The following is a 27,395-nucleotide window of genomic DNA, read 5'->3' as shown; positions in this document are numbered from 1 at the left end:
TTGGGAACATGGCAGCACTTTTGGAGAGGTTAAGCCAGGGCTACGAAACCTGGATTCAAGCCAGCCCCAAAGTTATTTATATCAGAGCTGTCCCAGGCAGAATGCAGTGGTCAGAAACAAGTACAAAACATTCAGCCTCACCTAGCTCCCCTCAAGCTCTTAAATTCCTTCCATTGCTCACAGCAGCTACACAGAGAACTGCTTGAGAGTGGGCTGCACAGCGTTCACTGAAGCCAAAATCCAGCTGCTTCTTGCTAGGACATGTAGCAGGAAGCGAGTGGGCAGTCACCTGAGGTGTCTTAAAAACAAAATCTAGCAAAAAAATACAAAGGTTATTAGCTAAAATAAAAGCAGTTCTTGCAGTAAATCATAATTATACAAAATACTTATTGCATATCCTGAGACTGTGGCCTTCAGCCATTTGGGACGAGCATCATCTTTGCAGCTCATGGCTCCCTCGGTGTGCTCGGCACAAGAAGAGGCTGTTACGTTCCCTTCTGGTCCTCCCTGTTGCACTTCAAGGAAGGACGTGACCAAATTCAAACAAGGTGACTGCAAATCTCACGGCACAACCCATCTCTTTGCTGGATTTGCTACTACTCCAGCACGTCTGTTCCTCTGCTGCACACGCTCAGGCTCAGGTGATGGCATTCCAGATCACAGGCTCCAGGAATGTCTTCTGGATTCCACAAATTTCCTTTCAAAAAACAAAAATCAGACTCCAGATACACCTCAAACACTCCTAAAACAGACAAGAGATAGACATGAAGAAAACTTCCACCAGTGGCTAGTTGACCGTGGCTAGTTGAAACCTATCTGAAGGTAAAAGACAGCAAAGACACATAGCTGAAGCTCAGAGTAAGAGCACTGACTTTGAAAACTGTACATTCTGTAGATGGGATCAACTCAGTCTCAACTCAAAGTGACTGTTTGGTGTATTCTCTGGGTGGAACCAGTTGAACCAAACACAGGAATTTTTTATGTTTTTAACAGATTTTTACACTTTGACTACAAAACCTCACCACTCCCCATGACAACAAGCTACCAAAATATGTGTTCTTAAAAGCTTCCACTTAAAATACGAAAAAACCCAACACTTCTCAATTTCTGTCAGAAAGGTCATTATTCCTCAACTCATTCTTAATTTTAAGGAAGCTCTTAAGGCCCCTCTTAAGGGCCACAATTGTTGGTTATAATGTTAGAAATAACAGGCATTCTGCCCTTAGTCACAACACCACCGAACAAAAACAGAAGGCCCAACACTGAGAACACGATCGGTGCCAAGTTTTGTTCTGCAGTTTAACACACCACACTCCAGCCGTAGCTGACACGTGCCAGAACTGCTGATTGCAGAAAGAAGAGAAAGATCTGCTTGGTAGTGAAAATATAACTTTATTTTTCACAATAGCTGCCAGCAGTATACTGGTATATCTGTAAAAGATGTTCCAGAGAGTGAAAGACATAAGCAAACTACAACAAACTGTATCGACTCTTCAAGTATTTCTGCAAACCACGCTCCAATTCTTGAGCTCCTGTCTCGGGGGTCTCGATCCTACTCTGCTCCACTCATCTCCCACCCCACACACCCCCTCCAGAAACAAAATGTAATGGTGGCACAGGTTGAGGCAGATTAAACACTTTTCACTTGCGATGAAGCCTTCCTCTGAACAAACTGGATGTGTTCAGATAGTACTCTGAGTGGCAAAGAGTAAAAAAAAGTCGACTATACTTAGCCACTTTTTGTTCTTCATGGAGATAGGAATCAGTGGGTTTGGCTCAAGCATCTTCAATTTATTCATGTCTGTGTTCCTTTGATACGAAATGCTAATTTGCTACTTTAGCATTAAAACTTGATTACATCTCTCTCCTTATCATGGAACTGCACACAACTCTCAATCAGTTTAGACATGCCCATTGTGGAAAAAACACCAATTTTATGGGAAAAGGCAGCGTGCCAGCTGCACGGCCAGGACGGCCCGTGTGGGACACTGACACCAGCGCGGGCACAGCGCGAGCAGCAGAGATCCCAGCACGTGAAATTGTTTCAGAAGCTCACATGCCTCTTGTTCAACGGGCAGCTCTTACACACAAGGACTCTATTCAAGAAGGAAAGCTTTGTTAAGGAACAAAAAGAAAGAAAAATCATGCATATACTGTGATCTGTTCTCCCACACAAAAGCAAGGTGAAGATGATGGGTTTTCCCTTTATGTTCGGGAAATACACAACTCACCTGTTTTAATGGGAATTTAAGCATATTTCAGCTTGAGAATAAAGTTAAGTTATTCAGCATGCTAATACATGCAACCAACTTGCAAACTGGAATGCCTACTTGAAAGGGTAACTGCTGTTTTTAAATTGTAGAAGGGGCTAGAAGCATCATTTTAAATTTAAACAGGGGGTAGATTAATTGCTGTTTGATGAAATTAAAAATGCATTTAAAGATCAGATTGTAAACAAGTTGACAGAAGTCAAGAATTTACATAGTTATGAAAGGGCTTTTTTAATTAATGTAGCGCTGGTGATTGGGGCCAGATGAAAGTGCTCTGCCCGCAGCAGACGCGGAGCCTTTCACACACCACCCCAGCTCGCTCGCTGCGCCGATGGGATCACCTCCAGAGGTGAAAGCTGCTCGCTCCCCATTAGATTCCCGGCCTCTGCTGAAGCCAGCAAGAGGCTGGACAGCTTCTGCCACAACACGACTGTGCAATAGGAAGCCGAAAAGATACCAGCTCCTTCCACACAGGACAGTTAACAGCCATCACAGGGTAACCGCCTTCAAAACTGCTAATCTGGTCCTCATTTGAATTACACCTAGAAGGGAAAGGCTCAACACTGCATTGTACTGAGATAAGAAATACATTAGCTACAGCAAGAGCTTTAACTTTGTTTACAAGCTTTCAGACACAATCATTAAAATACTTAATGCTGAGTATGATGTATTACAATTGTTTGCAGATTGCCTAAAATCTAGAGAGAATATATTACCTGTAAGAGACAAGAAGCCTGGTACTTTGTGTGCATTGATATGCAGGCAGCGTACGCTGCAGTTCTGCACGCGAGTGTGATCACGCAGTAACCTGCATGCCACGGCTGATTTGCTTTTAAAAGGAGCAAGGCCTGATCACCACAACCTCAGACAACTTCCAAGCGCCATCCCGATCTGGGTTTTAAAGCAGAGTTAAGCATTCAACAAAGCTATGCCCACAATCGCGTTGCTTCCTGCATTTTGTCTTTTCAAAGGTGAACTCCACCATGGCAAAGAGCACCAAACCAAGCAGGGCTGGGGTTTTTTTACTCCTTAAAAATGTTAACTAATAGCAAAAGAAAGTCATTCTTCTAGATGTCACGTTGTAGCAAAGACTGAACCCCTACAGAGTGTTGTTATGGCTGAGAAACTTTATTCAGGATGAGAACGTGACATTGGAATACAATAATTATTAAAAGGCTACAGGTAAGTTTTTCTTAACCAGGTCGCTCTGCAGAATTTTCCTCCGTGCCTAAACACCCCTCTGAAATCAAAATAGGGTCTAAGTGTATCTAGGTTGTCTTCAAAAGACACAGAACAGGATTGCTAACTGCCTTTCTATTGGAATTCTAGGTCTAGGAAGGCAAGACAAGGCACCACAAGCCATGTATACAAATATGGACTTTGTACTCTACCTCTTCTATGTCAAACTAGCTTCATGGGTATATAAAGTAGCAAAAGCAGGAGGCTTAGAAAAGTCAGGCTGGTTTCCATAAAGCCAGTGCTTACCAAAAAAAAATTAGTGTATAAAAGTGTTTATGTGAGCATTACCATGTTATTGCAGGATGTTAGGTATTCCAAGAACAACCTACCAGGAATAGCACTTTCCAGCTTCTAAAATCAGTTAAATATAAAAGTATCTTTACAAAAAAATAGGCATTTAAGTCTAGTGTTCTTTGGAGTTGTTTATGATGGTCTTTTAAAAATAACCTAGCAGTTTATTTCGTGCATCAAAACCATTCACTTTGAACAAGAAAACTATTCCCTGGGTTAGAAAAACTTGAAAATTGCTTTTAAAAAAATTGTAGTGCTATTCCTCAGTGTTGCTGTAGAAAGATTCTGTATAGTAGTGCAATGATTACGACTCTGCAAAGCTGCAGCCTAGGTGCACAGCCAAGCTGTCGGGACAAATCCAAAGGACTGGATCCCACACACCAGTTCTTTATGAGAGTAATTAATAGATTTCCTTTCAGGAAAAAATACATACTAAAATTTAAGGCAAATGTTATCTTTAAAGGTCACTTTAGCTCCTTCAGGAAAGACATTGATTTTAAAAGTTCCCAGAAAGACTCCCACTTTAACAGTGATCACTGTTCAGTCTCGTATCACGAATCATTGCACTGCTATTCACCACATACAGTAGCTGTTTACCAACTAGGGCACTAATGTTTAAATGTACTTCACTTACAACAGCACAGATTTTATAAGTAAATAACACCAGAAAAACCTACACAAAGTAAAGGCTCTTAACTACCAAAAAGAAAGCCACTTGCAATTTTTAAGGTGAACAGATGGCAAGCATCCAATTCTTCTGTTTTCAGGGTGGTAAAGGGCATCCTGACAATTACCTGTTTGCTGCAACTCAGAATTTGAGACAAATGTAGGCTGCCAATATTTTTAAGTGGGTTTTTATGAGCTCACTGAGCTCCTGCAGACTAACTGAACACTAACTCTGAACTGCGAGCTTCCTGCTACAGCACTCAAGCCTAGATTCCAACTTCCCTGATGTCCGAGGTCATTCAAATCCAAGTTTCATTTGAGTCCACTCTCAACCATTACTGTGACATTAAACCCAAGAGCAATAGTTTTAAAAACATTAACAAATATACTGCAAATGGCTCTTTTGGATAATAAGTTCCCTTCTATATGTAAATAGGATAGACGAGCAGGTACAGTTCAACGTGTCACAGGTATGACAATGGTGAACAGATCTTCTGGAAAAGCAGTAAATTCCAAAATACATAAATATTCCTTGTACCATGTAGCAAGACAGTGTTCTAAACCAATTTGTAGACAGGGACCAAATGTTTGCAAAGAAAAACAGCAGGGGCAAGACAACCCTTCATACTGAAGAATCTAGAGTTACCCCAGTGCAATATTAACATAACTGCATTAATGATATTCAAACTTGCTGTGAAAGGAGGTAAGGAAAAACAAGCCTATAATTAAGTCTGCAAACTTTAGGTAATTACTGTACCTGGTCTATCCACCATAACTTTGAATAACTGCAAGTTCATGCAAAAAAAATTGCTATCTTATATGAAAAGAGCAGTCTGTTAGAAGCGTTGTTACGGAATATGCAAGAAGTCATCTCTTTTGCAAGTGCTGGTTACTTAGTGAGTCTCTTGGCTACATCACTGTAAGCTATTTCAATTTCTTTGTCTCCAGGACAGGTATTGGTGAACTCATCCCTGCTGTAAGCATTCGTCAGGTACCTCCAAATTCCCGCCATTTCCTTCGGAATCTCAAAGTTGCGGTACTTTTTGGCCACCACCTAGAACAAAAGGATTACACTATGAATTTATGTCCTCCAGCTTAAAACACTTCTCCATTTCCAACCCTGCCGCTCTCTCCTTCCAGCACGTACATTTGGAGTCACTCTGAAGTCAGAAGAACCTGCCCCTCTGGCCTACACCTGAACCTGGCAGCACTCTGCCTCACTTTGTTTGCATTACTCTCCTCACCAAAGTAAACACTTCTGCACCCAGGCAGAAACTTAATCTGTGGCTCCATCTGCAGTACAAAGCTGACAAAGATCACTGGAGACAGTGAAAGGAAATCAAACAGGATTACACAGGCACATCTTCACTTGAAGTTATTCCAGACACCCTTTTGTGTCATTTGCTTTGTTGCTAACAGAGCAATTTTCTCTACAGATGGGAGAAGACTGTCACTTCAAACATTATCTGGTCACATGATGTTCACCTTCCTTCTTCTGCCTCATTAAGTGTTGCAACTTCCTGTGACCACACTGGTCACTGCAGTAAAACAGGTCTTGGCTTGTGCCACGTTACCATCTGCGGCTCCTTTGTCCACTGATTCACCCTTCCCTGAATTCAGCTGCTCCATCCCTAAAGCCTTTGCGAACTACCCAAATCTTACTCAATTTCATGTACTGATAATAATGTCGCTTAACTTACAGGAGACTCCAGAATGTCATAAACCATAAGCACTTTGTCCTTCATCATCACATAACATCAGGCCAAGCGTTTACCTTGACAATGTGTAGCTTGGGTAGCAGGTTGCAGTCTGCTAATGTCATCTCGTTGCCATCCAAAAACTTGCGGGTAGAAACTGTGATATCCTCCATGCTGTTCTCATCTATCTCATCAGGAAGAGGAGAGTTCAGGTACTCATCCAGCTTCTGGAGGGTTTTCAAGAGGCCACGTTCTAAGGCTACAGAGGAAGGAAAAGTTTTAAGAACAAAAAACCAAATCCAAACCACAGTAAACAAATTTCAAAGCAAATTCTGGTTCAGAACACTGGTATTAGGAGCAGACATGGAAAACAACATCCACATCCCTGTACTACCCAGAACAGACCCCTTGTCCAAGTCTTTTGCAGCAGCACTGGAGCTGCCTTTGCAGTCACTACTGATGCTGAACCCTTTAAATATCACACACGCATTCATTTAAAAGCCAGTTTATAAATGAGTTTGCACTGACTTAAAATACTCTCAGCTTGCCCACAAGTGCTTATTTTTAGTGTAAAAAGTGGCTTATGTCAGTTTATTAAGACTATTCCTAGCTGGCTTAAACTAATTCGAGTTAAGCTATGCTAGGGTTTAAGTGCACCGAGCTGTGATCTGCTCAGAGCCGCAGGCTGAGCCCGAGCAGCGGCGGAGCCGGGCGGCAGAGGGCAGCACACACCGCGCAATCCCGCGCCTCGCAGCTCCTTCTGCGCCTCTCCAGCCGAAAACCAGCAGGAAGGCATTCTGACACCCTGACTTCAACTTTTCCCCAGGTAAATTGAAGACAAAAGGTTCATACTAAACTATTTAAAGGTCGAATTCTGTATTCTCAGTCTCCTACTGATTTCTCTCCTTCCATCTACATTGCTCCCTCTACCAGAAACGTCTTAATCCTTTAAAGAAAACAACATGAACTAAGCTTAACTCTCAACTCTGAATTGGAGCCCTCAGTCCTAGAAAGGTCAGATAAGTGTGCAGGAAGGCCTTGCAGCAAATGTATGAAAATCCAATCAGTGGGCCATGACACGGGCTCTGCATGGAATTTGGGTATGGATGTTAAAATCACTTCTATTGAGTTCAAGAGGTCTGAAGGCTGTTGCACAGAGAAGTTTCAATGCCAGAGATATTTACCATGCATACCCTACTAAAACTCCGGTCAAAACCAGTTGAGGTTTTCATTGCCAAGTGTAGAAACCTTTGTCTCTGCCCATTCACTTCAAACCATACGTTTAACTCATGAGACTCTCTCAAACATCCACCAACGTGCAGCAAAACTTGTCAGTGAGACATTTCACAGTAAAGCTGCCCTGGAAAGCACAAGACAACCAGCCGTGTGCACAGCTGTTGGCCCCCAGGTAACCCACCTTCATTAGCTTCTGGTCTGGAATTTTTGATAAACGCAGAAAATTTGGCAAATATATCCATTCCAGCAGTGTTTGATTCGGGATGCTTTGGTGAAAGTTTTAGGTACCTGAAAAGCAGAAAGGAGTAGATCTACAGCACATGTAGCAGAACACTGGTCAGCATCCATCAACCAGCACAAAATGGCCCTTTTTTAAAAACAAAGGATTCTACTCATGTACATTTACCAATTTATCCATTTTCAGATTCACGAGGAGCACTTGCTTCTTAAGGCTAATACCACACACCTCCATTTATGTTTAAACCCAACACTTGGTCACTTTTCAATGTGAGAGTCTACAAAGGTTGAGGGCCACAAGAACTCCAAGCTATTTTCAATGTCTCATCTTCAGTTTATTGATGCTGCAGAACACCTTAATTAGCACAGCAACCCTCTTTGAGAACACTCCATCCAAGCTAAGGTGGCAAATTGTCATTTTAACACTTACTTGGGTGGAGCCAAAACATCTTCCAGGAACTCTTCGATTTTATTCACATCTGTTCTCACTTCACCATTGAAAGTTATGAAGGGGGGATGAGTGCCTGGAGCCAAATTTTGAAGGTCTGCTGGTTTTCTAAGGTGAAATACAAACACATACAAACATAAGCATGGGACATCCATGATCCCCAGCTTTACTGCTACAGTCACAGAAGCACTGACTGAGGTTTTCACACCCTTGCAGTTTTAAAAAAGAAACACCAGGTTTCCCATAAAGTGAGTTCATAGCTCGATTGCCATTTTTAATGTATACTTGACAACAATTTAAAACGCTGAAAAATAAATGCTTTCTCCTACTTCTGGCTGTATTTTTTCTCAAATTGATATAATGTTGAGTACTGGGGATAGATATACACACCACACAAACACACTCTCTCTTTCCCAAGATCTGCAGTACAGTTTATATATAGCGTAATCTGCGATCAGTGATAATCCTCCCCCTTTACACAGAGCTTCTCTGGACATAAGCAAGTCTGCATAGAGCAGTGTGTATAAACCATTATTTATGTGCACACAGATCTGGTTCTAGACAAGCTGACATGATGCTTAAACTCTACGTTTAAAAATTATGCTTAAAGCTTCCTCTAGTGAAAAAACTATTTAAAATAAGAGCAGCACACCTGGGCAAAGGAGGGAGAATCCCTGACATGAGTATGCCTAGACACAAGAGAAGCACATTGACCTACAATACTCAGGCTCTTCTGAATCTGAAGCCAGTTTTGGGAATTCCTCTTGCTGTTCACTCCAGGTCCTTACTCTTCAATGTAAAGTCTCACATTTGCCTCATCAGCAAATTCAGATGTAAAGCTGAAGTCAATAATGAGACAAGCTATAAAATCCAAAGCATCATCTGAAGAGCTGCAGCAGATTCCCCCCTAGTAAATCATCATGGTGTGTGTTAGTCTCAGTTCAAGGAGAAGTCGAATTACAGTACCGCCTGGCACTGCTTCAGTAGCAGCTTTTAAAACGTCCTCTGATGAAGCTATTGACCAGAGTCCAAGACGACTGCTCAGAAGGATGCAGGATGACTGTCTTCTCTGAGAACCTCTGCACATTTTGGAGGACAGTCTGCACTCGCCGTTCCCCAGACCATCCCTGGGTACCGACATCCAACAGCACACAATCCAGATGAGGCATGACTGTACAGTTATATTTCTGTCAAGCTGACCAGAGCACAGGACAACCACTCCTTTTGCCAGCGTTGTGCTAGGTGAGAACAACTGATATCTGACCCAGCAGAAAGTCTGTCAAGATAAAGTTGCCCCTTTGTTACTGTTTGAACAAATCCAAAGCAGCCTGCAACCCTTGAACTGGGTTTGAGCTCTGCATGACATGGCCACGTTTCTGAGCCAGCACCAGGCATCTGGGAACTGGATTTAATGGATACTGGACCTACAGTTCAAGAAAGCCTCCTGACTGTAGTAGGCAAACTAGGCAGTAATATACACAAACATGGTCATTCAGGGCTGCACGAGGAAGCAGAGTTATCAGGGATAACATTCAGACTCTCTAACTTAAGCACAGTTTACAAGTTTATTCTGTAGAAATGTTGCCTTCAATTTCTTGCAAAATTAAGAACCTCTGCCAGGATTTTATGTCCTGCCCACCGCTAAACCTTCTAAACAGGGCAAACAGCAACAGTACAGAGTGCCAGAGGGTACTTAGGACAGACAGGAGCATTCAGCAGTGTATGTGAAACTGAATGAGAAAACCGATTTTCATACTTAAGAACATTAAACACCCAGCTTTCAGCCCGGTGACAGAAGTCTCATTAATGTAAGAATTTCACCATTTTTAATCTTTCAAGAAGTTACTTCTCACTAATAGCTGCCATCCCCTCTTACTTTTAGGATTTAAAGCCTGTCATTGGTTAATGCTGTAAGCAGCTTAACACTTCATTTAAATAAAGCTTTGTAACCCACAACAATTACAGGAAGTCATTGTGGCTCACTTCCAATTTCAAATGTTTGCTAGATAAAATTCCTCAAAAGGAATGTTATTTTAAAAACAAACACAGGCAAGACCACCGGATCTGCACTAATACTATCAAAGGAAAGTCTTTATTTCAGAAATAGGCTATAGTCTAATGAACCAACAAAAAAGTTTTCCAGGGTGCAAAGACACCAGAGCATCTTGTTAACTTTACCCCTCCTGCCACTCCAGTCTCACCACCCGCATCTTTCAAGAAAAAGAAAGCAGAGATTAACATCCCACAGTCAAACTCCAAACAAAATCCAGGGCTTGACTTCCAGTTTGCTGCTCTTGCCAGCAGATCATAAACAAACCCTGGTTTACCACATACAAGCCACAGCCTTTAGAGCACCGTGAGTACACAGCAATATCCTTAAAAGGCCAAAGAACACCCTCCCTTAACAGTCAACCAAGAGGTAATTCAAAATATTATAATGATGTTTACTCCAGAAATCAAATTGGACACTTTTTTAAAACAACTCAAAGCCAAAAATAGAAACTTCTATAACCACTCAGAACAGTTCCAGAGTAACTAGGACCTGCCCCAGAGTTCTGAGTGGCTTTTGCTCCGCCTGTGCAGGGCCACATACTGAAACATCTAACACCAGCTAATTAAGTGGGCAGGCTCTTTAACACCAGAGTTAAGGTATAAATATTTCATGGCTTTGCAAACCAGAATAGCAATTAGCAGTCAAATAATTTCTTGACCATCAGACCACAGCCAGCCCCTAAATGTCATGTGCTCTACAAGGACTTATAAATTACAGGAGTAATTGAATAAAACCCATGCCAGCAAGGAAAAAACCCATCCCTGTCTCCAGTTCCTAGGCAGTATTTTACACTGTTGAAGTTGCATTCATCTCTGGGCAGTCTTTAATATTTACTAATCTATTTAATCTTTGTCTGTCAACATAACTCTAAAACCACACAATCGAGATGTTTAAAACAGGGTTGCAAAACTCAACTGAATGCAGGCTGGCCTTGAGTGTTGTTACAAGCCCAACAAACGGTTTATGAACTGCAACTCTGCTCTAGTCACTGGAGCAAGTCAAACCCCCAAGCACTGAAATGGGAAAGAACAAAGCCTCTGTCTGACTACACAGAAGCAAGAAATGCACGACTTCTTTGAACAGGCAGGACATCCTACTTCGTTTGCCTATGTGTGTATTTGTGTCTTAAGAGTAGAACTCAGAACAGAAAAATGCTCTTTTGTTAGCACAGTACGACATCTACTGCGATTATGGAATGGGAAAAATACACGGCCCAGAGTCAGTCAACTCAGATTCAGTTTTTCCTGTGTCCCAAGTCACTTAGTTGTGAACTTTTGTACCCAACCATGACCTTTTAAGCCTCACAAACAGACAGAGCTTGCTTTACTGTTGTGCAGAAACTAGCTATGAGGCAGAAGCATGGTTTGCAAGTGAATCCTTTTTCTTCTTTTGACTAGAAAATACATTCAGATGCTTAAAATCATTACTACCCAGCTGTTCAGTAACTTTATGTCTTTAACAGGAACAAAGAGAAGACAGGGTAATTGGCCTGAATAATGTACTTCCAAGAAGCAGTTTGTTGTGACAGTGTTTGAAACATTAAGGTAACATCTAGCACCTATTATCATTCTCATAATGCTAACAGGAGGAAAAACACCATCTGGTATAAAACACTGCCACTTGAGCAGTCAGGTGAATGTGACATTCTGCAAGCTACAGGGCTCTACGGCGCAGTATCAGACAATCCGGAGTGTTAAATAAAACTTCGTAAATCCAAATTTAAAGTCTAAAAGGAATTCAGTTTATATCAACATCTATTCAAATCTGAAGTAGTTCCAGTGGTCCTTACTTTCCTTGACCAGCAAACACATTCAGTGTACACCACAAAAGCAGAGCTCATTTGACCTATTCCCATGTGCTTTTTCTAATTTTCTGCTTATTTTCTGTTTTCCCCTTCCCAATATAAAACAGACCAGCTGAAAGCTTTCCTTGTGTAAGAAGCAGCAATTTTAAACATCTGTAATGAATATATATCATAAGAATTAGTCTTGCACCCCATTCCCCCATCCACTTAACTCAAAGCTGCCAAAGGAACACAAATAAAGTCAATTCATTGGGCATCTTTGGCATTTTAATGATATGTCTCTGACTGGTGAAGTAAAAATGCTTTCAACCTTCTTCTCATCCTTCCATGCCCAAACAACCGCAATATTTTATACAATGCCATCATTAAAAGGAAGTCCAAAAACTACAAACAGTACACAAGCCCAAGCTGTACTGCCGAGATCCCCACAAACCACATGCAGTGCTAAATACACCTGGTTTATGTGTGCTGGCAGCGACAACCATATTTGCAATCAAATCCGACGTGAGCCAGAGAAGATTTTTTGCTGCTAAAACTGCACACAGAGCTGACAAAAGCCGCGTTCTCCTCTCTGAGTGGCCTGTCTCAGCCTCACTACACATGGAAATGTAGTTGCTGGCACTGATGCAGCACCTTTCATGGTTTTTTTTAAAATCAAAACAACTCACCTCCTCCAAAAGAATTACAAGAAGAGGTTAAGTCCAGCAGGTTGGGTTTTTTCTTACACGTTTTACATTTGATTGGTTGCAGAATACTGTATATTTCTATTGGCTTTATTTCTGAAAATAAGGTTTGTAAGCTCTGGCAGCCTCTCCTCTCTCCAGAGAGCTCAGGGACTAACATTACATTACATTAGTGCTGTGAAAACATTACTTCACACCAAAAACAAATACAAGGCCTCTGCTGAATTTAGCATTAGCACTTCTAATAAAAGTATGTCCAGCCTTAGGAAAGTGGATTCACATCTTGCCCTTCTCAGCCACTGAAGTATTCATTTTATAGCTGGAGAAGATGCAATTTGGGTGAGACATCACCGTGACATAGCTGGGTAACACTATACATTTTATTCCTGCCCATTTCACTTCTATTTCTCTTATTTACCTCATGGACAGATATTTTCAAACTCTTTTACTCTTTCTGCAGAATAAGCAATATTATCTTAGAAAGTACTTTGTGCCAGCTATTAGATTTAGAGAAAAGCATCATTTAAATTCAAGAGAATTTCAGACCCATTCTTTTAGGATACAGATACTTAAAAATAACCATCAATGAATGTACCATTTACATCATGCATGTCTCTTAGTATTTATGAGGACAGATTTTAATTCCAGGAAATAAGCCATGGTAGATTTAGAAGTCCCAGCTTCTGCAGGGGGGTTGGACTAGATGATCTCTAAAGGTCCCTTCCAACCCCTACCATTCTATGATTTGTTACACCAAGTGTCCTGTACTCTTGCTTGTCAGATAAACCAAGTATTTCTTACCTCTTCAGGTCAACTGTTGTGACGCTGAACACCACTCCCTTCAGCCAAAGAATCATGAACAGCCTCTGAGAAAAAGGGCAGTTGCCTATGCTTTCACCATCACTGCCAGCCTGCAGAAGACAAAAGATCATGAATTACAAGGTAGGTCTGAGCCATCGACATCATGTGCAGTTACTGAAAGATCTTTAAGACAGGCCCAGTAATAAATCAAGGGGTTTATTACTTGTACGGGCTTTACAGCACTAATTCTTCCAAAGGCCTAACAAGCTTATAGTCACACCTTCATGTATATCACCTTGCACAAACACTCCTTTTGCTCTCAAAGTCCAGCTGACACACCTGGAGTATCCAGAAGGCATCTCCACATAATGCACAAAGGTAAGCACCTCAGAATATTAAGACACTTCATACTCTGGGACTGTGTGCACGGCCATCTGCAGCATTTTCTTCCTTCTGTTTTGTTTTTAATACTCTTTGCACCTTCCAATGATTTCTTTTTTGCTGCAGACATAACAAGGATTTTATTACAGTGACATTTGCACATTTAAGTCAACTAATCTATTTACTTGTCATGTCCTCTAATAGCTGCTCACAAAGCGTATCAAAAAAAGCCTTCAGACAACGCAAGTTCTCTTTCACACTGAAGATGATCCAACTGCTCTTAACAGTCAAGAAAGGGCAACTAATATTCATCTGAACAGCCACACCTTTGGATGGCAGTTTTCCAATGTAAATATTGTTCTCTGGGTTTTATTATTATTAATTTTCCTTCTGCAAGGGATTGGCTCATTAATTTCAGTCATATTCCAGTATATTGCTTCTATCGCTCCCTGTGTAATGCTACAGTGAGCCAAGTGCAACCAGGAACCACTAATCTTTGTTGTAAGCAAAGACATAACTAAGTACATAGAGACTTCACTGACAATAAAGTAATATTCCAAAGCCACTTTTTATAGGCAATTTATCAGTAAGTCTTTGTCCTACCACAACAAAGGTCCATTACATAGCAACAGTAAGCCACTCCAGGACACCCAGTGATGGCATGCATCTCATGATTGCTCTCACAATGAAGTATGTATCGCTAAGCAGGAAAAGTTTAGTTTTTAGAAGGCCAGAATTACACATGCAAAACCCCAAATCTTGTTACAAAATTCAATGCAGCTGTTACACTGCAGTAACAGCACAGGCATGCACACCTCCATCCAATAAAGTCACCTCACTTCCTCTGGTGCAAAAGCTACCACACGTTTACGATAAAGTAAAAGGAGGAATGTGGCCATACCAAAGTGCAACACCCTAAGAGCATAAAGGCATACCTCAAGGCCCCTCACAGAACTGCTCACGCTGCCATTCACAAGGACTCTCTGGATCTGCCCTTGGCTGCCATGCTCAGCAGCACTTCAGTCTGTTTTGCTTACAAGAGCCACATGTAGAGGAGCCAGCACATGACCGAGTCAGGATCAGCTCTCCTCACTCTTCATCTTTTATTTAGCACTTCTGACCTCAAAACCAGAGATCAGAGCTGGTGCAATATGACATACATTGCCAGAGATCTCATCTGATACAGACTAAGGAAACCTTTGAATAGAAAAAAACAAAGGCTTGTAACCAAAGGAGGAATCATTGGGATGCAACTGTCTGCCTACATACACACAATCTTCAGCACCAAGTGAAGTCCAGAGGCTTAGCTTCAGTACCACACCACCAATAAACGCAACTAAGGCATTTCCAGAGGAGAATAGGATATTGGATTAAACTCCATGCAATCTTTCTAACTATATAATTCCATATGGAGCTTTATTATTTCTAGTAAAGGTTTTAAAAGGCAACTAAAATAAAACAAACTGAAATTCAGAAGGTAGTTTTGTTTATTGTGCTACCAAAACAAATTTAAAACCAAGAGAAATCTTACCCACCTGGAACCCAAAGCAAGGCTACTTTTCAGTCACAGGGCTGAAAGGAAAATTGTTTCAAATTTAAGGCATGGCACTCAACTGTGGCTAATGCATTAGGGTCCATCTTCCTAAGCCAAAACCAATACCAAAGCAACCAGTGAGGACCAAAAAGGCCAAATGCATTTACACTGTAATCCCAGCTTGTACCAAAACTTTCCTTCTCTCCTGACACAAGCCTAACATTCAAAACACACAAACACCAAACAGTATCTGGTTTTGTTTAAGCAAGGCAAGACAGACTTTTTGGATTGTCTGAATTTAGAAAGGACTGAAGCCCACTAGCATACAGTGCTCTGAAAAACCTTCATGCACTTCCAAAGCTGCAGCTGAACAACCAAACTGCACACAGACTTTTAGGTCTACATTCAACCGTTTGTCCCACTTCTGCTCCAAAAAGTCCCAAGTTATTCTGAGCACATACTGGAAAAGGAATGCAGTCAGAATGCCAAGAAACTTCTGGCTTCAGTGCTCTTGAGCTGAGGAATTCTGCTATGTAACTGTTTGCCCGAGAGGCCCATTTTCTATCTTCTTGTATTTGATGCACCAAGCACTATAGGACAGGTCTGTTACAATCAGTCACCAAGAGCTGTGCTGGCAGTAAACTGCAAGCCTTTAAAGATTACAAGAATATTCTGAAATGCTACATGACTAGTCATGCAGGGGCTTATTCATATAACAACTGTTGCTTAAGCCCACTATTAGAAGCCAGAAACCTGTCATTGCCTTGCCTTTGAATTCAGGTCGTAATATTCCAGGATATCTTCAGTGTTTAATCTTCCTCACCATCAAAGTAAATACTGAACCTTGACTTCTCCACACTAACACCAATCTAGATTACTTGTTAATGCAACAACTTTACACTCATTCTGTACTGACAAGCTTCAGTTATTTCAAATTATTTCTAAAACCAGTCTAAAAATCTCTATCACTAAATAACGACAAACTTCCTACAACCAGGGCTAATTTTCAGTTACCAGTACCCACCGAGGGACACGTACTCAACAACATGACCGCACATCTCTTTCACTGAACGCCAGGTTGTCACTTCTATGGATTAGGAGCAGACAGGGAAAAGTGCCCCACCACACACAGTGAGGAAACACAGCATTTTTCACTTGTAGTTTGCTTCAGGATTACACCGATTGAGAACTAGCTCTAAAGAGCCTGGTTTAATTTACCACCAGGGAAAGTACTCTGGCAAACACAGTGTTTAACTTGAGCATGACCCATGGCCAGCTCCCGCCATGCTGGAGATGCCATGGAGCAGCCTGAAAAGCTAACAGCTGCTGTAGAGGATTTATCACAGCAAGAAAGAACTAAAGCTATCCAGTTGCCTTGAACAAAGATGTGTTATGCTCCACAAACTCACTGTAATCAAACTTCTGAAAATGTGGCAAAACAGACCTCATTAATTGTAAAATATGACAGGGCCAGGGGTGCACACGCCATAGCACTCACCCTCCAGGACATGAAAAACTTAGGGGTACTTTATAAAGAAATCTAAAGTGAGTAAGTTTAAATAAGAATGGCAGGGTCACAAGCCATGAAACAAATCAGTACAGTCACCGAGAAGTCACCCCGGTTTGTCAGTCACAGTGACACTCCCAGCACCTCCTGAGCAGCTCCAAGTGCCAGCTACTAAGGGAAAAATAATGATGATTTTAAAAGCCCACACAAAAGAAAAAACACATCTACTTATCCCACTGTCTGGAAGATTGAGCTTAGCTGATCCAGCCAACGTGAAAGCCACCTCCTCCCTTTCTCTTCCTCTGAAACAGTGATTTCATTCAAATGATATTGTTTTTCCTGAAAACCCCAGAGTATAAGTAATCACACACATGTTTAGGTGGCTAGCCTCGAGTATGTTACATTCACTCCACAAGTCAAAATGTAGCTCAAAGGGTCTCAACATCTCAAACATTAATGAGGCATCATTCAAAAGAAGACAACAGGTTACAAGTTAGCAGGTGGAAGAGGTCAAGTCTGAAAAGTGTTGTCTGCAATACACAATGTTCCATTTCTTCTCACCTTTTCAGATTTGTTAGTTTGAGAAGGGAGGAGTTTGGTGTTTTTATGGGAGGAACTGGCCAGGGAGCAAACTAGAGTCAAACCCTGAACTCCAATGCTAACTAAATCTGGTTCAACCAGATTTAATCCGAGGGATGACAAAAGGAACGCTTCCGCATGTCAGTTCACCTTTTACCTCGCCTCTCTAGGACTGGTAGTTGGCTACTGCTCCGACTTACACGTGAAAGGTTTTGTTTCTCTGTGGTGTCCTTACGTCACTGAACGGGACACTCCAAAAATGAGCTTACAGCAACCGTGAAGAAGATTTATCCACGCTGTTACATCTCACACAAGCAAGCTAACTCCTGCAATTCTTCCACACTGTTAAGAAAACTCTAAATAAAACATCCAACATCATTCTCAGCACCTCAAAGGTCAGCAGTTTGGCACCTTGTACAGCTATTACTTCAACTTCACCTTTGATCCTCACGCTGTGTGTTGTCAGTAGATGAGCCTAAAGCATCCCAGGCAACACAAGAAGTGCAATACCACTGCACCACACCCCTTCCATGTAATCTTGCTCTCTAATATCATTATGAATTAACCTCCACCAACAGTTTGCAAATGCTTTTGAATTCAGAAGGTAATTTTTTTCTGTAAGGGATGTGACAAAAGATAAGCAAATCCCTCATCATGTGCAGCTAAAAAGAATCAAACATGTCTCAGGAAAAGAGGCTACTCTGATTTCCAAACTGAAGACAGCTGACTTCAGAAAGCTCCAAGTTCACAGCACCTATATCTTCATATGAACTACACTGATTGGTGCAACCCCTTTATTTGACCTTTATAAGGAATTTTTGAGAGCCTGATAAGACTGTATTAAGTTAGACTTAAACTCTCCAATTACAAACACCACCACCCCCCAAGTTGAGCTCTATAGAACAATTTAGGCAATAATTGCTACCTTAAATAGCTAGTCCTTTAAGAAAAATACAGGAAAAACAGAAATCAAAAACCATAAGGCCAGTGCTCACATCTGGAATTCACTGCAAATACAAAAAGCCCACGGTGACTACTCCATATTTTCTTCATGCTTGTTGACATCAACTCCACCCAGAGGAAAAGCAACCTTAGTCACCACTGTCTCTCCACAAGCTGTAACATCTTTGTGCAACGTCACGAATCCAACTTCCACAGCAGCTGAAATTCCTGTAAACTCAAAAAAGCTTAAAACAAATAAAATACCTGACTTTACTTCAGATCTAGATATTAAAACAGGGATAGGAATGTTTATTAGCCAATTCAAGTAGGCTCTTAAGTCATTACCTTTCTGATAAGCCATCACTGTTAGACATATGACTGCAACAGCAGCTGACCATTTTAGGATGATTCTATTTTTAGCCTCTCGATGCTATTCCTAACAAAATAATCAGACTCTTTCCTGCAGCTCTCATTCAGTGCTATCCAATTCTCACTGTAAAGCATCTGGAAAAAGCTATGGGACCTTCACGATGGATTAAAGTAACTTAACAATTCAGTAGACATTAATTAAGTGCTTCTAGTCCTTTAGAGAAAAGAAATTATCCCATGTTCATCCTTTGGGAGAATCAGATGAAGATTCAGAATCAGAATCTGCATTAAATAGTAACCATCATTCTCTTCAGTGAAAAAATTAGCTTAATGAGATGATTCCAAAAACATGGGACTATTGCAGACAGCCACACACACGACCACTTCCCAGTCTGATATAGGAAAATGAATTTATTCATTAACAGCAGAAGCCTGGCATCTCTTCTGCACCTCCTAATCTAGTGGCAATACCTTTAACAAAGTGATCCAGTTAAAACAAGGTAAACGGGGCCAAACTGAGGCTCAGAAGACCAAGTGAAATTTTCATCTTCCACATTAGAGTTCTTCAAACACTGCCCTGAACGTGCATCACTTCTACAGGACAGAAAAAACAAGAACTTTGATTATGATAATCCATAAATTAAAGACCTAAAAGGAGCAATCAGTTGGCAAATTAGCAGAGAGGAACGATGAAGAGCTGCTCCAGCTCCACCCTGCACACTGCTCCTTCTCCAACAACAAACAGGACATTCAAGTTGCCAGGCTGCTAACAGCATAGCCAAAAGCTCTCACAGGGAAAAACATCATCTTAGACAAACTGGTGTTGGAATTTTTATTTTAGAGCAACTAGAGAACAAAGGTTTTGAAGAAGGTTTTGCTTGTGTTGGAATCAGAAGCAGAGAGCAACGTGCAACTTGCTTACTAAAAGGCACCTCTAGAACTGTATTCTACATCCCTAGGGAGATGATATCCAAGTTCTTCAGCTGCAGAGTAGAACATCCTCCTTTGGGACATTTTGCCTTATCTCATTAAGCTCCAGCACAGCATGTCTCACTCATGCAGCTAATACATTGCTTTGAAAGGCTACAGAAATACACTTACACTTGCTTTGATTTTATTTTTAGACAAAATCACGTAAAAAACTATTTCCTTTCCTTAAGACAAGCAGCTCTCCAAAGTACAGACCATCAAACTCTAGCCAAAATAGTAATGCTTTAACAGAGCCAAAAAACTCTGAAGCTGATCCAGTAGCACTGACTGATCTCATTAGCTCTCCTCATGAAAACACACAGATATGACTTCACTCCTGGATTACACTCCTATATTTAGTTTATACCTAATATGGATATTCAGTGTACAGAACTAAGTCATTTCCTTTCCTTGCATAAAGTTCCTTGCCCTTTGTCTATCCAACAATACAAGGAATAAGTCTGAACTCTCAGAGAACTCACACACAAAGACATTTGTGATTAACAGCAGTTAAGCTTATGTTTTCCACTTCAGCATAAACAAACACAGTATTCAGAGCCCTAAAAAAAACCCAGGTTGTGCCCCAAATTCATGTTTAACCCGAATTTAAAAACCATCAAGCAACTCAAGTTAAAGAAAAAATTAACTGTTAACTTTTTCAGGAAAAAATACTCTAAATAATGGTTTTAAAGCTCTTGAAGTCAAAGCTCAGGCAACATAATCATCTTGAGTTTGGGTGTTTTAACTACTAAAATGTTCACAAATTCTTAACTAATGAGCACAGAGTGGGTCTCCAACACCTATTTTAGGAGTGAAACTGTCTCATTCCAAAGTGAAGAACGTGCAAGAAAAAGCAAAACAACTTCAGACAATAAGTTGTTTGTTATGGGTTACTTACCAGGAACTGTGAAGGCAAAAATCAAATCAATTGGATTTTTTTCTGTCCCCATGGACAGTCAACTTTTAACCAACCACCATCTTAATTAAAGTTTGTTGACTCAGTTTGTCTAAGTGGCTACCCTGGCAAAAAAAAAAAAAATCACCTTTTCTCCCCTACTGCCCAGTAAAGTTCTATAGAATTACCCTGCTCAGCTGTTTACCAGTTGCAGGGCAATAGAGAACTACCAAAAAGAAATACAAAACCCAAGACAAATCTAATTACTGACAAGTACAGTTATCCACTCTTAAAAGTAGTTCTTGTGGATTTTTAAGTGGTACATACAGCCCAGCCAGAACTTGGAATTGATGTAGGCACTGTTGTGAATGTGTGCAGGCCTTTGTGTTGGTCACATCACAACAAATGTCTGATTTAAAGGAGAATTTGAACATGCTTCCACTGGTGAGAAAACAACAACAGCCCAAGGTTCTTTTTGACCCTTTTAACTCATGTACACTTCAAAAAAAAAAAATCAAACTTGCAACCTCAGAGTACAAAAGTCATTTTCCTAAGTACACAGATTACTGTTTAGCCAGAAGTTCAATTTGTTCCCCAACTAGATTCCTCCAAATACAGATTTTTTTAAGAGACAACACAGCCTTCACAAATCCACAAGATTGAGCTACAGAACCAACCTCTTTACTGCTCACCCTATTCACACATCAGAAGGCATCGGTGCTACTTTTCAAATGAAGAACTCTCTTTCCCCACTATTTCCTTCCATAAGATTTAGTTAGGATAACCACAGAAAGACTAGACAGGGCCACTGAGTCACTCCAGGCTGCGAGGGTAATGATTACTAACTTCTTAGGATGCTAATACTGTCACAGTGCTGCCCACTGAAAGATTATCAGCCTCTCCCACACATTTCCTAACAGAGAAACCAAGTTTACACAAATATTCCTCCTATTTACATGTTTCTCAACAATCACTATCTTTATGTACAGAAAAGACATCTCTTAAGAGGATTCTCATTCCCTTCAAGTATTGTCACTAGAACTTTGGTGTTAAGTACGCTCATCCCGCCTCTGTCCTTATTGTCCATAGACACAATCACAGACTGACACCCAAAATGTACCAGGAACAAGACTCGGATGGCTCAGGTCCCTGATGTGCATTTACCTCTGACTTTTGAAAGATTCCAGGCCCTAATATTTCCCCTTCAATATACACTCTGGTACACAGGCTGCTCTCTTCCCTTCAAGCCTTCAATGCACAGTGCAAGACATTTCCCACCATTACTGCTGAAGTACATTCAGAAGTACTTTCTGAGTGAAGAAAAGCTAACTCATCTGTGTAATCCCTTTGAAAATGATTGCTAGTTTTTAAGCTTACTTCCCAAGGTTTTACAAAAAAAAAAGCAAACCAAACACATTTCCACTTGAGGCCACCTCTGCATGTTTCAACAATATGTTACCAAGTGCACCAGTTTCTGTATTAGAAATCAGATTCAAAGCTAAATGACGAGGAGGCTTCTGGCTATGAGAACTCAGGCAGAATTTAAAGGAATACAGTTTGGAATATAGTTTGCTGGCCAAAGAAGGAAAAGGCCTGACTGAAAACAGTCAAGCACAGGACATAGACCAAGTCAGTTATGCCTCAGCTTATAAAGTGATCCCTTATACACCTGAGTATTTGCTCACATGAAATAAGTCACTCACCAAATTCTGCCATCTATGCCAAATGCATACCAAGAGCAGGCTAAGAAAGTTCTCAGGTGCTGAGATTATTACAGCGAAAACTCCAAAGGGCGATCTGGAACACAAGGAGGAGACTTATCCAATAGGATTATCACGTGACAAGCCTGCCCCTGGCAAGACTATCTCTGAGAAGCAATACTGCATGTCTCTAGTCCTGTATTTCCTTGCATTGATGCTCTTTTTAATCTTGCAGCTGAAGATCGTGCACTGGATTGTTATAAACCAATATCCAGCAGCTCTACTACTCCAGAATGACCCGTCAGAGCTTACATAAGGATATGCACAGGCAACGAGTGACCATAAGACAAAGGCAGACCTGAACGCTTGCAATTCAGACAAACCACACTCATCTCACCCAGCTCTGTGCTCATACCAAGTCTGCTGCTAGAGCTGCAGATGCACACATCCCTTTCCTGCCACTGGCTCCAACACGTCACTGAACAAAAGGGATCTAGATCCCGGAAAACAATCTGTTCACCTGACAAGTTTGTGTTTAACTGAGATATACAGAAGTGTAGATGAGCTTTTGTTACAATCATTTGGAGCATTTTGAAGTAGGGTCTTTATTAAATGTGAAATCACAGCCTTTCTCCCACTGACAGTACAATTCATAGGTAAACAGATGGTAAACATTATCTGATTTTCAAAACAGGTCCTTGATTTCACAACGACGACTTATTTGAGAGCTGACAGAAACCCAAGGTCTAATTAATTAGCAAGCATACACACGTAACACAGTTGAAGAAGAGAGCATCTTCCTTAATGGTTACCTACATCTACTGTGACCCATCTCAAACCAGCAGATAGACAGCTATGAATTTCTTGTTCCTTCAGTTTGTTGGTTTTTCTGCTTTAACACCAAACCTGTTGATCGTCTGTGTCTTCACCTTGCTATTACAAGAAGAATGCAGTCACCACCTGCCCTCTGGAACACCAAGGCTTGAGTTTTGAGCAGCTTCCATCCCCCAGCCCTTTTGTATGCGGTCTTAAAGAAACCTCACAAGCATTTCTGTAAGCTCTGTCCTGTGGTTTCCACAGATGAGTGGTTTTATTTGACCAAGTCGGTCCACACCTTTTATTTATGATAAAATTCCACGCTGCAGCTGTGACAAGTGGCCTACATGGGGTCGTACTCAGATCACAACGCTCAAGCTCCTGCACGCACGTTCACTACAATGCAGTCTTCACTACTCTAAAACGCCACTAGGGCATACAAAAATATTCCTGTTGGACAATGGCAGTGGGCCTCCCTCATTAATAAAACATGTCAGCCTACGAGGAAGCTAAACGAAATCAGACACTAGGTTTTCCTCCTTAGCTCTCAGAGCAAAGACTTGAAAAATATTTACACTTAGTTTAAAGGAGAGCACAGGCAGCCCCCAGCGCTGTAACGAAAAAGCCGATGAACCTACTCGTTATGTGAGACCAAGAAACAGATCGTTCCCTTCAGTTTCAGCACCATAACAGATCTTTTTGTGCACGGATGTTATCACAGCCTATGAACATACAAGTTATAGCAGTCTATTACACTGTCTTCTCAAATAAGTCAAAGCAATTTGCTGGTGACAAACAGCTCCTATATAGTTATTCATAACTGAAACTTACCCGTGTGTGCACTCCTCCCCATGCCGTGCCCATCCTATTTTGTTACTGATCACAATTTAATAAGGTTCAAACCCAGCACTGTGGGCATGAAGCCAAACAGTTCCTCCAGCTTCACAGGTTTGTTTCTCAAGCTTTAATCCATACCTTTGTTTCATCTTAGTCTGGCTGCTACAATCCTTTGTACGCAGGTCATAGTTACCACCCTTCAGCCGCAGGCATTTGGCAGAGATTTCTTTCTTGGTCAAGAAGCCTTTCCACTACTTCTACCTGAAGAGCTTTGCTGACTAACAGTGCATGGGTAGAACCGAGACCCCACATACTGTTTAAAAAGTGATTAGTTGCATGGCAAAACTCTCTCACATTCACTCAGTGATTTCAGACGTTTTCTAGGTTGCACATGGAATGAGGCAAACAGACAAAAGCTGACACTGAGCTTCCAGTTTACAGGGGGAAAAATGCCTAAACCAAAATCTATTGCTCTTCTAGACAGACAGACCCAGTTTTACTGAATAACCGTAAATATTCTGCTAGTGACCATCCCAATGAGACAGGTAACAAACAAGACTTTTAATAGCTTTAACAAAAATACTGTTCCCATAATACTTAAGGGCTTTGATAAAGTCTGGGACAGGCAGCAACACCCAGAAGAAACAACAATTTTGGTCTGTCTGCTGGGGTGGGGGTGTTCTTCCTTTGCATGATTTTACAGGGAAATAACCTTTACCTGAAAATCATGAAGGCAGACGAGAATAACTTCTTCTTTAACCTGAACTCTATCCTAAGGGCTGACAGTACACAGCTTGCAGCAGTCACCCACAACACCGGGAAAAGGCTTCCTTGAAGGAGGCACACTGATAATCCCAAACACAGCCTCCTTAAATCCATGACGATGAAGAAGTTTTGATTGAGGGGCACAGAAAAACTCCCTGCTTTTCCGCTTTCGTAGTCTCACATCTTTATTGGTCCAACACCAAACAGAATCCAAACACCTTTCTAACTAATTTTACACCTTCTTCCATGCTACTCCTCACACATGACATTTATGCACACACACAAAGCTTATTCCCCCTGCTCCCCATCACTGTTCTAATTTGTTTAAAAAAAAATGAAAAGTCAGCCAATGAACTTTAGAACAGATGAAGATAAGCTGGTGTGTTATATTAAAGAAGTACTGCTATAAATAATTCAAAGTAATCTGTAACTTAATTGCTGTACTTGGCCAAGCTGTAACCTCTACATTAAAAACCTACATATTCTGACTAAGATCAGGTCTGGAATCTCCCACTGCAATGCTTCCCCCCTAGGTCCCGTTACTGCCTCTCGATACTGCTCTCAAGCTGAAAAAAATCAGCATTTTTAGAGTATCATTCCGAAAGTAAAATCTATTTTAACAACTTATTTTCAAATCTCTACCAGCTTGCTGTCAAGCTTCTCGTTTGTCATTGTGACTTTACACTGAGTGACTCCCGGGATCTCAGGTGGGAGCTTTCCATTATTTTCTCACTGCAATAGAAAGAAACTTCATTTGGTGAACAAAAAACTCTTCTACACGGGCTTTCTTCAAAGTAGGTCTAAGCAGAGAAAGCAAATGTTAACATCCTTTATACTTTTGATATAAAGCAAAAGTAAGATGCTGCATCACTAGAGCCCCGGAGGATGTAAAATATTGCATCATATTGTACTGTATGAATGCAAAACATGCGGAGATACCGTACGGTATCTTTGCCAGATAAGGACAGCGCGACACACGCTCATTCCTCCAGTTTGGAGGAAAAAATGGTGATGCATTTGCATGTTTGGTCCCTGACACAAAAGCAGTCTTCTCGGGCAGGAGGCTGAGCGAAAAGTAACTCGTGTTCCTACTCCACCCCAGCATACAGTGCAAAGAGCCGAATCGCCGGGGCGCGCTGAGCGAGTTTCTCCTCTCTGCTAACGATGCCCACAGCTTCAGCATTCGCTCTCGGGAAAGAATTTTCCAGCAAACGCACGCAGGCACACTTTTCGAAAGTGACTTATTTGCGGTTCGGGCTATCGGCGCCTCCATCTGCACGGACTGACTCAGCCGCGGCGCCCCGCGCTCCCTCGCGGCGCTGGGCACACGCCCTCGCGCCCCGCCGAACGGCCCTTTGTGCGCGGCCGCCCCGCACCGCGCCGGGGCGCCGCCGGCAGCCGGGCCCGGAGCCGCCCTCGGCGCAGCCCCGCGCCGCCGCCCCGCCCGGGGAGCCCGGGGAGGGGGCAAAGAGGAGCCCCGGCGGCAGGCGGGGAAGCGGCTGGAGGGGCGGCGGCGGCTCCGCCCTCCCCGAGCCCGCCGGAAAGGAGCGGCCCCGGGAAACGGCCGCCGAGGGGAGCCCGGAGCCCCCGGGCGAGCGAGGGCGGCAAAACGGAGGCTGGGGGAGGGGGCGCCAACGGCCAGAGCGCGCCCAGCCCGGCCCGGCCGGGACGGGACCCTCCGCCCCGCTCTCGCCTCACCTTAACGAACAGCTCGATGACGGGCTCCTTGTCGCCCTCCTTCAGCCCGTTGACCGGCACGGACAGCGCCATGCTTGAGCCTCGCCCGCCGCTGCCAGCCGGGACGGCGCCGCCGCTCCGCTCGCCTCGCCCGCCCTGAGCGCGACTGCGGCGCGGCCCGGCCCAGCGGCCCTGAGGCGCGGGGGGCGGGCCCGCGGGGGCGGGGCCGGGCGGGCCGGGGGCGGCCGTGGCGGGTCCCGGAGCCGCCCGCGCAGGGCAGCGGCGGCCACGGCCGGGGGGCGGCCGATGGAAGCCCCGGGGCGGCGGAGGGACAGCCGGCGGGGCGGCGAGGACGGCCCCGGGGGGAGGCGGGCGGCCGGTGCGGTGCCCGGTGACCTAACGTCTGGGAGCGGCCTGCCGGGGCCCGGCCTTGGCGGAGGCCGCGGCTCTGCGGGCGCTGCCGGGTCCGGGGAGGGGGGGTCGTGCGTGTGTCGTGGCCCCCGCGCCGTCGCCTCGGCCTGGCCTGGCCTGCGGGGAGAGGCTTCAAATCGGCCCCGCCACGGCCCCTGCGCCCGAGCAGCACCAGAAGCCTCTTCCCTGGCTGGGGGAAAATCCGTTTCCAGAGGCAGGGAGGAGCGTTTCCAGCCCAGTTTCTCCCTCGGTATGAAGGTCAGAGAGTGATGAGATGGACAAAAGGAATGAGCAGGAGGATTGGGCGAAACGTCGGAACGAAAATAAACCGTTTGCGCTTTTTCCAGCGGTTTCACCAGGGCAGCAGCCGGCAGCACACGGCCCCGCGTCACATTTTCCCCGCGACACGGAGCCGCTGCTGTGAACAGAGCGGCTTTTATGCCTCGGCAGCGCCCGCCCTGGCTCCCAGTCCTTCCATTCCGCGGGAGCTCAGACTCAGTTTAATGGTTGGAAGGCAGAGCTGCACCTGAATGTCTCTGCAGAGCCGATCCCTGGCTTGGACATGGCGGGGCTGTGGCGCACCCCGAG

At 43.0% G+C, this 27,395-nt stretch overlaps 1 protein-coding gene across 1 annotated transcript; it reads right to left on the bottom strand.

Annotated features, from left to right (window-relative positions):
* Window positions 1-1,372: 1,372 nt before the first annotated feature.
* CLIC4 (chloride intracellular channel 4) lies at window positions 1,373-26,585 on the bottom strand. The gene is made up of 6 exons (XM_062014547.1): window positions 26,418-26,585; window positions 13,426-13,535; window positions 8,067-8,192; window positions 7,581-7,687; window positions 6,241-6,422; window positions 1,373-5,520 (listed from the first exon to the last, which is right to left on the bottom strand). Exons 1-6 carry the CDS (start codon window positions 26,487-26,489, stop codon window positions 5,356-5,358), a joined length of 762 nt encoding a protein of 253 aa, XP_061870531.1. The 5' UTR covers window positions 26,490-26,585; the 3' UTR covers window positions 1,373-5,355.
* Between the last annotated feature and the right edge of the window lie 810 nt (window positions 26,586-27,395).

This window comes from Colius striatus, chromosome 24 (genome assembly GCF_028858725.1).
Source record: "Colius striatus isolate bColStr4 chromosome 24, bColStr4.1.hap1, whole genome shotgun sequence".
In the NCBI taxonomy this organism is placed as follows: Eukaryota; Metazoa; Chordata; class Aves; order Coliiformes; family Coliidae; genus Colius; species Colius striatus.
The sequence above is the reverse complement of the archived record's forward strand: the minus strand, read 5'-3'. Positions and strand labels throughout refer to the sequence as shown.

Excerpts from the sequence above, each read along its gene's own strand:
- CLIC4 (XM_062014547.1), bottom strand. The coding sequence starts at position 26,489 with ATGGCGCTGTCCGTGCCGGTCAACGGGCTGAAGGAGGGCGACAAGGAG. Across the intron at positions 6,423-7,580 it reads CAGACCAGAAGCTAATGAAG|CCTTAGAACGTGGCCTCTTG; the intron begins GTGGGTTACCTG and ends CTTCCTCTGTAG. Across the intron at positions 5,521-6,240 it reads CCAAGCTACACATTGTCAAG|GTGGTGGCCAAAAAGTACCG; the intron begins GTAAACGCTTGG and ends CTTTTGTTCTAG.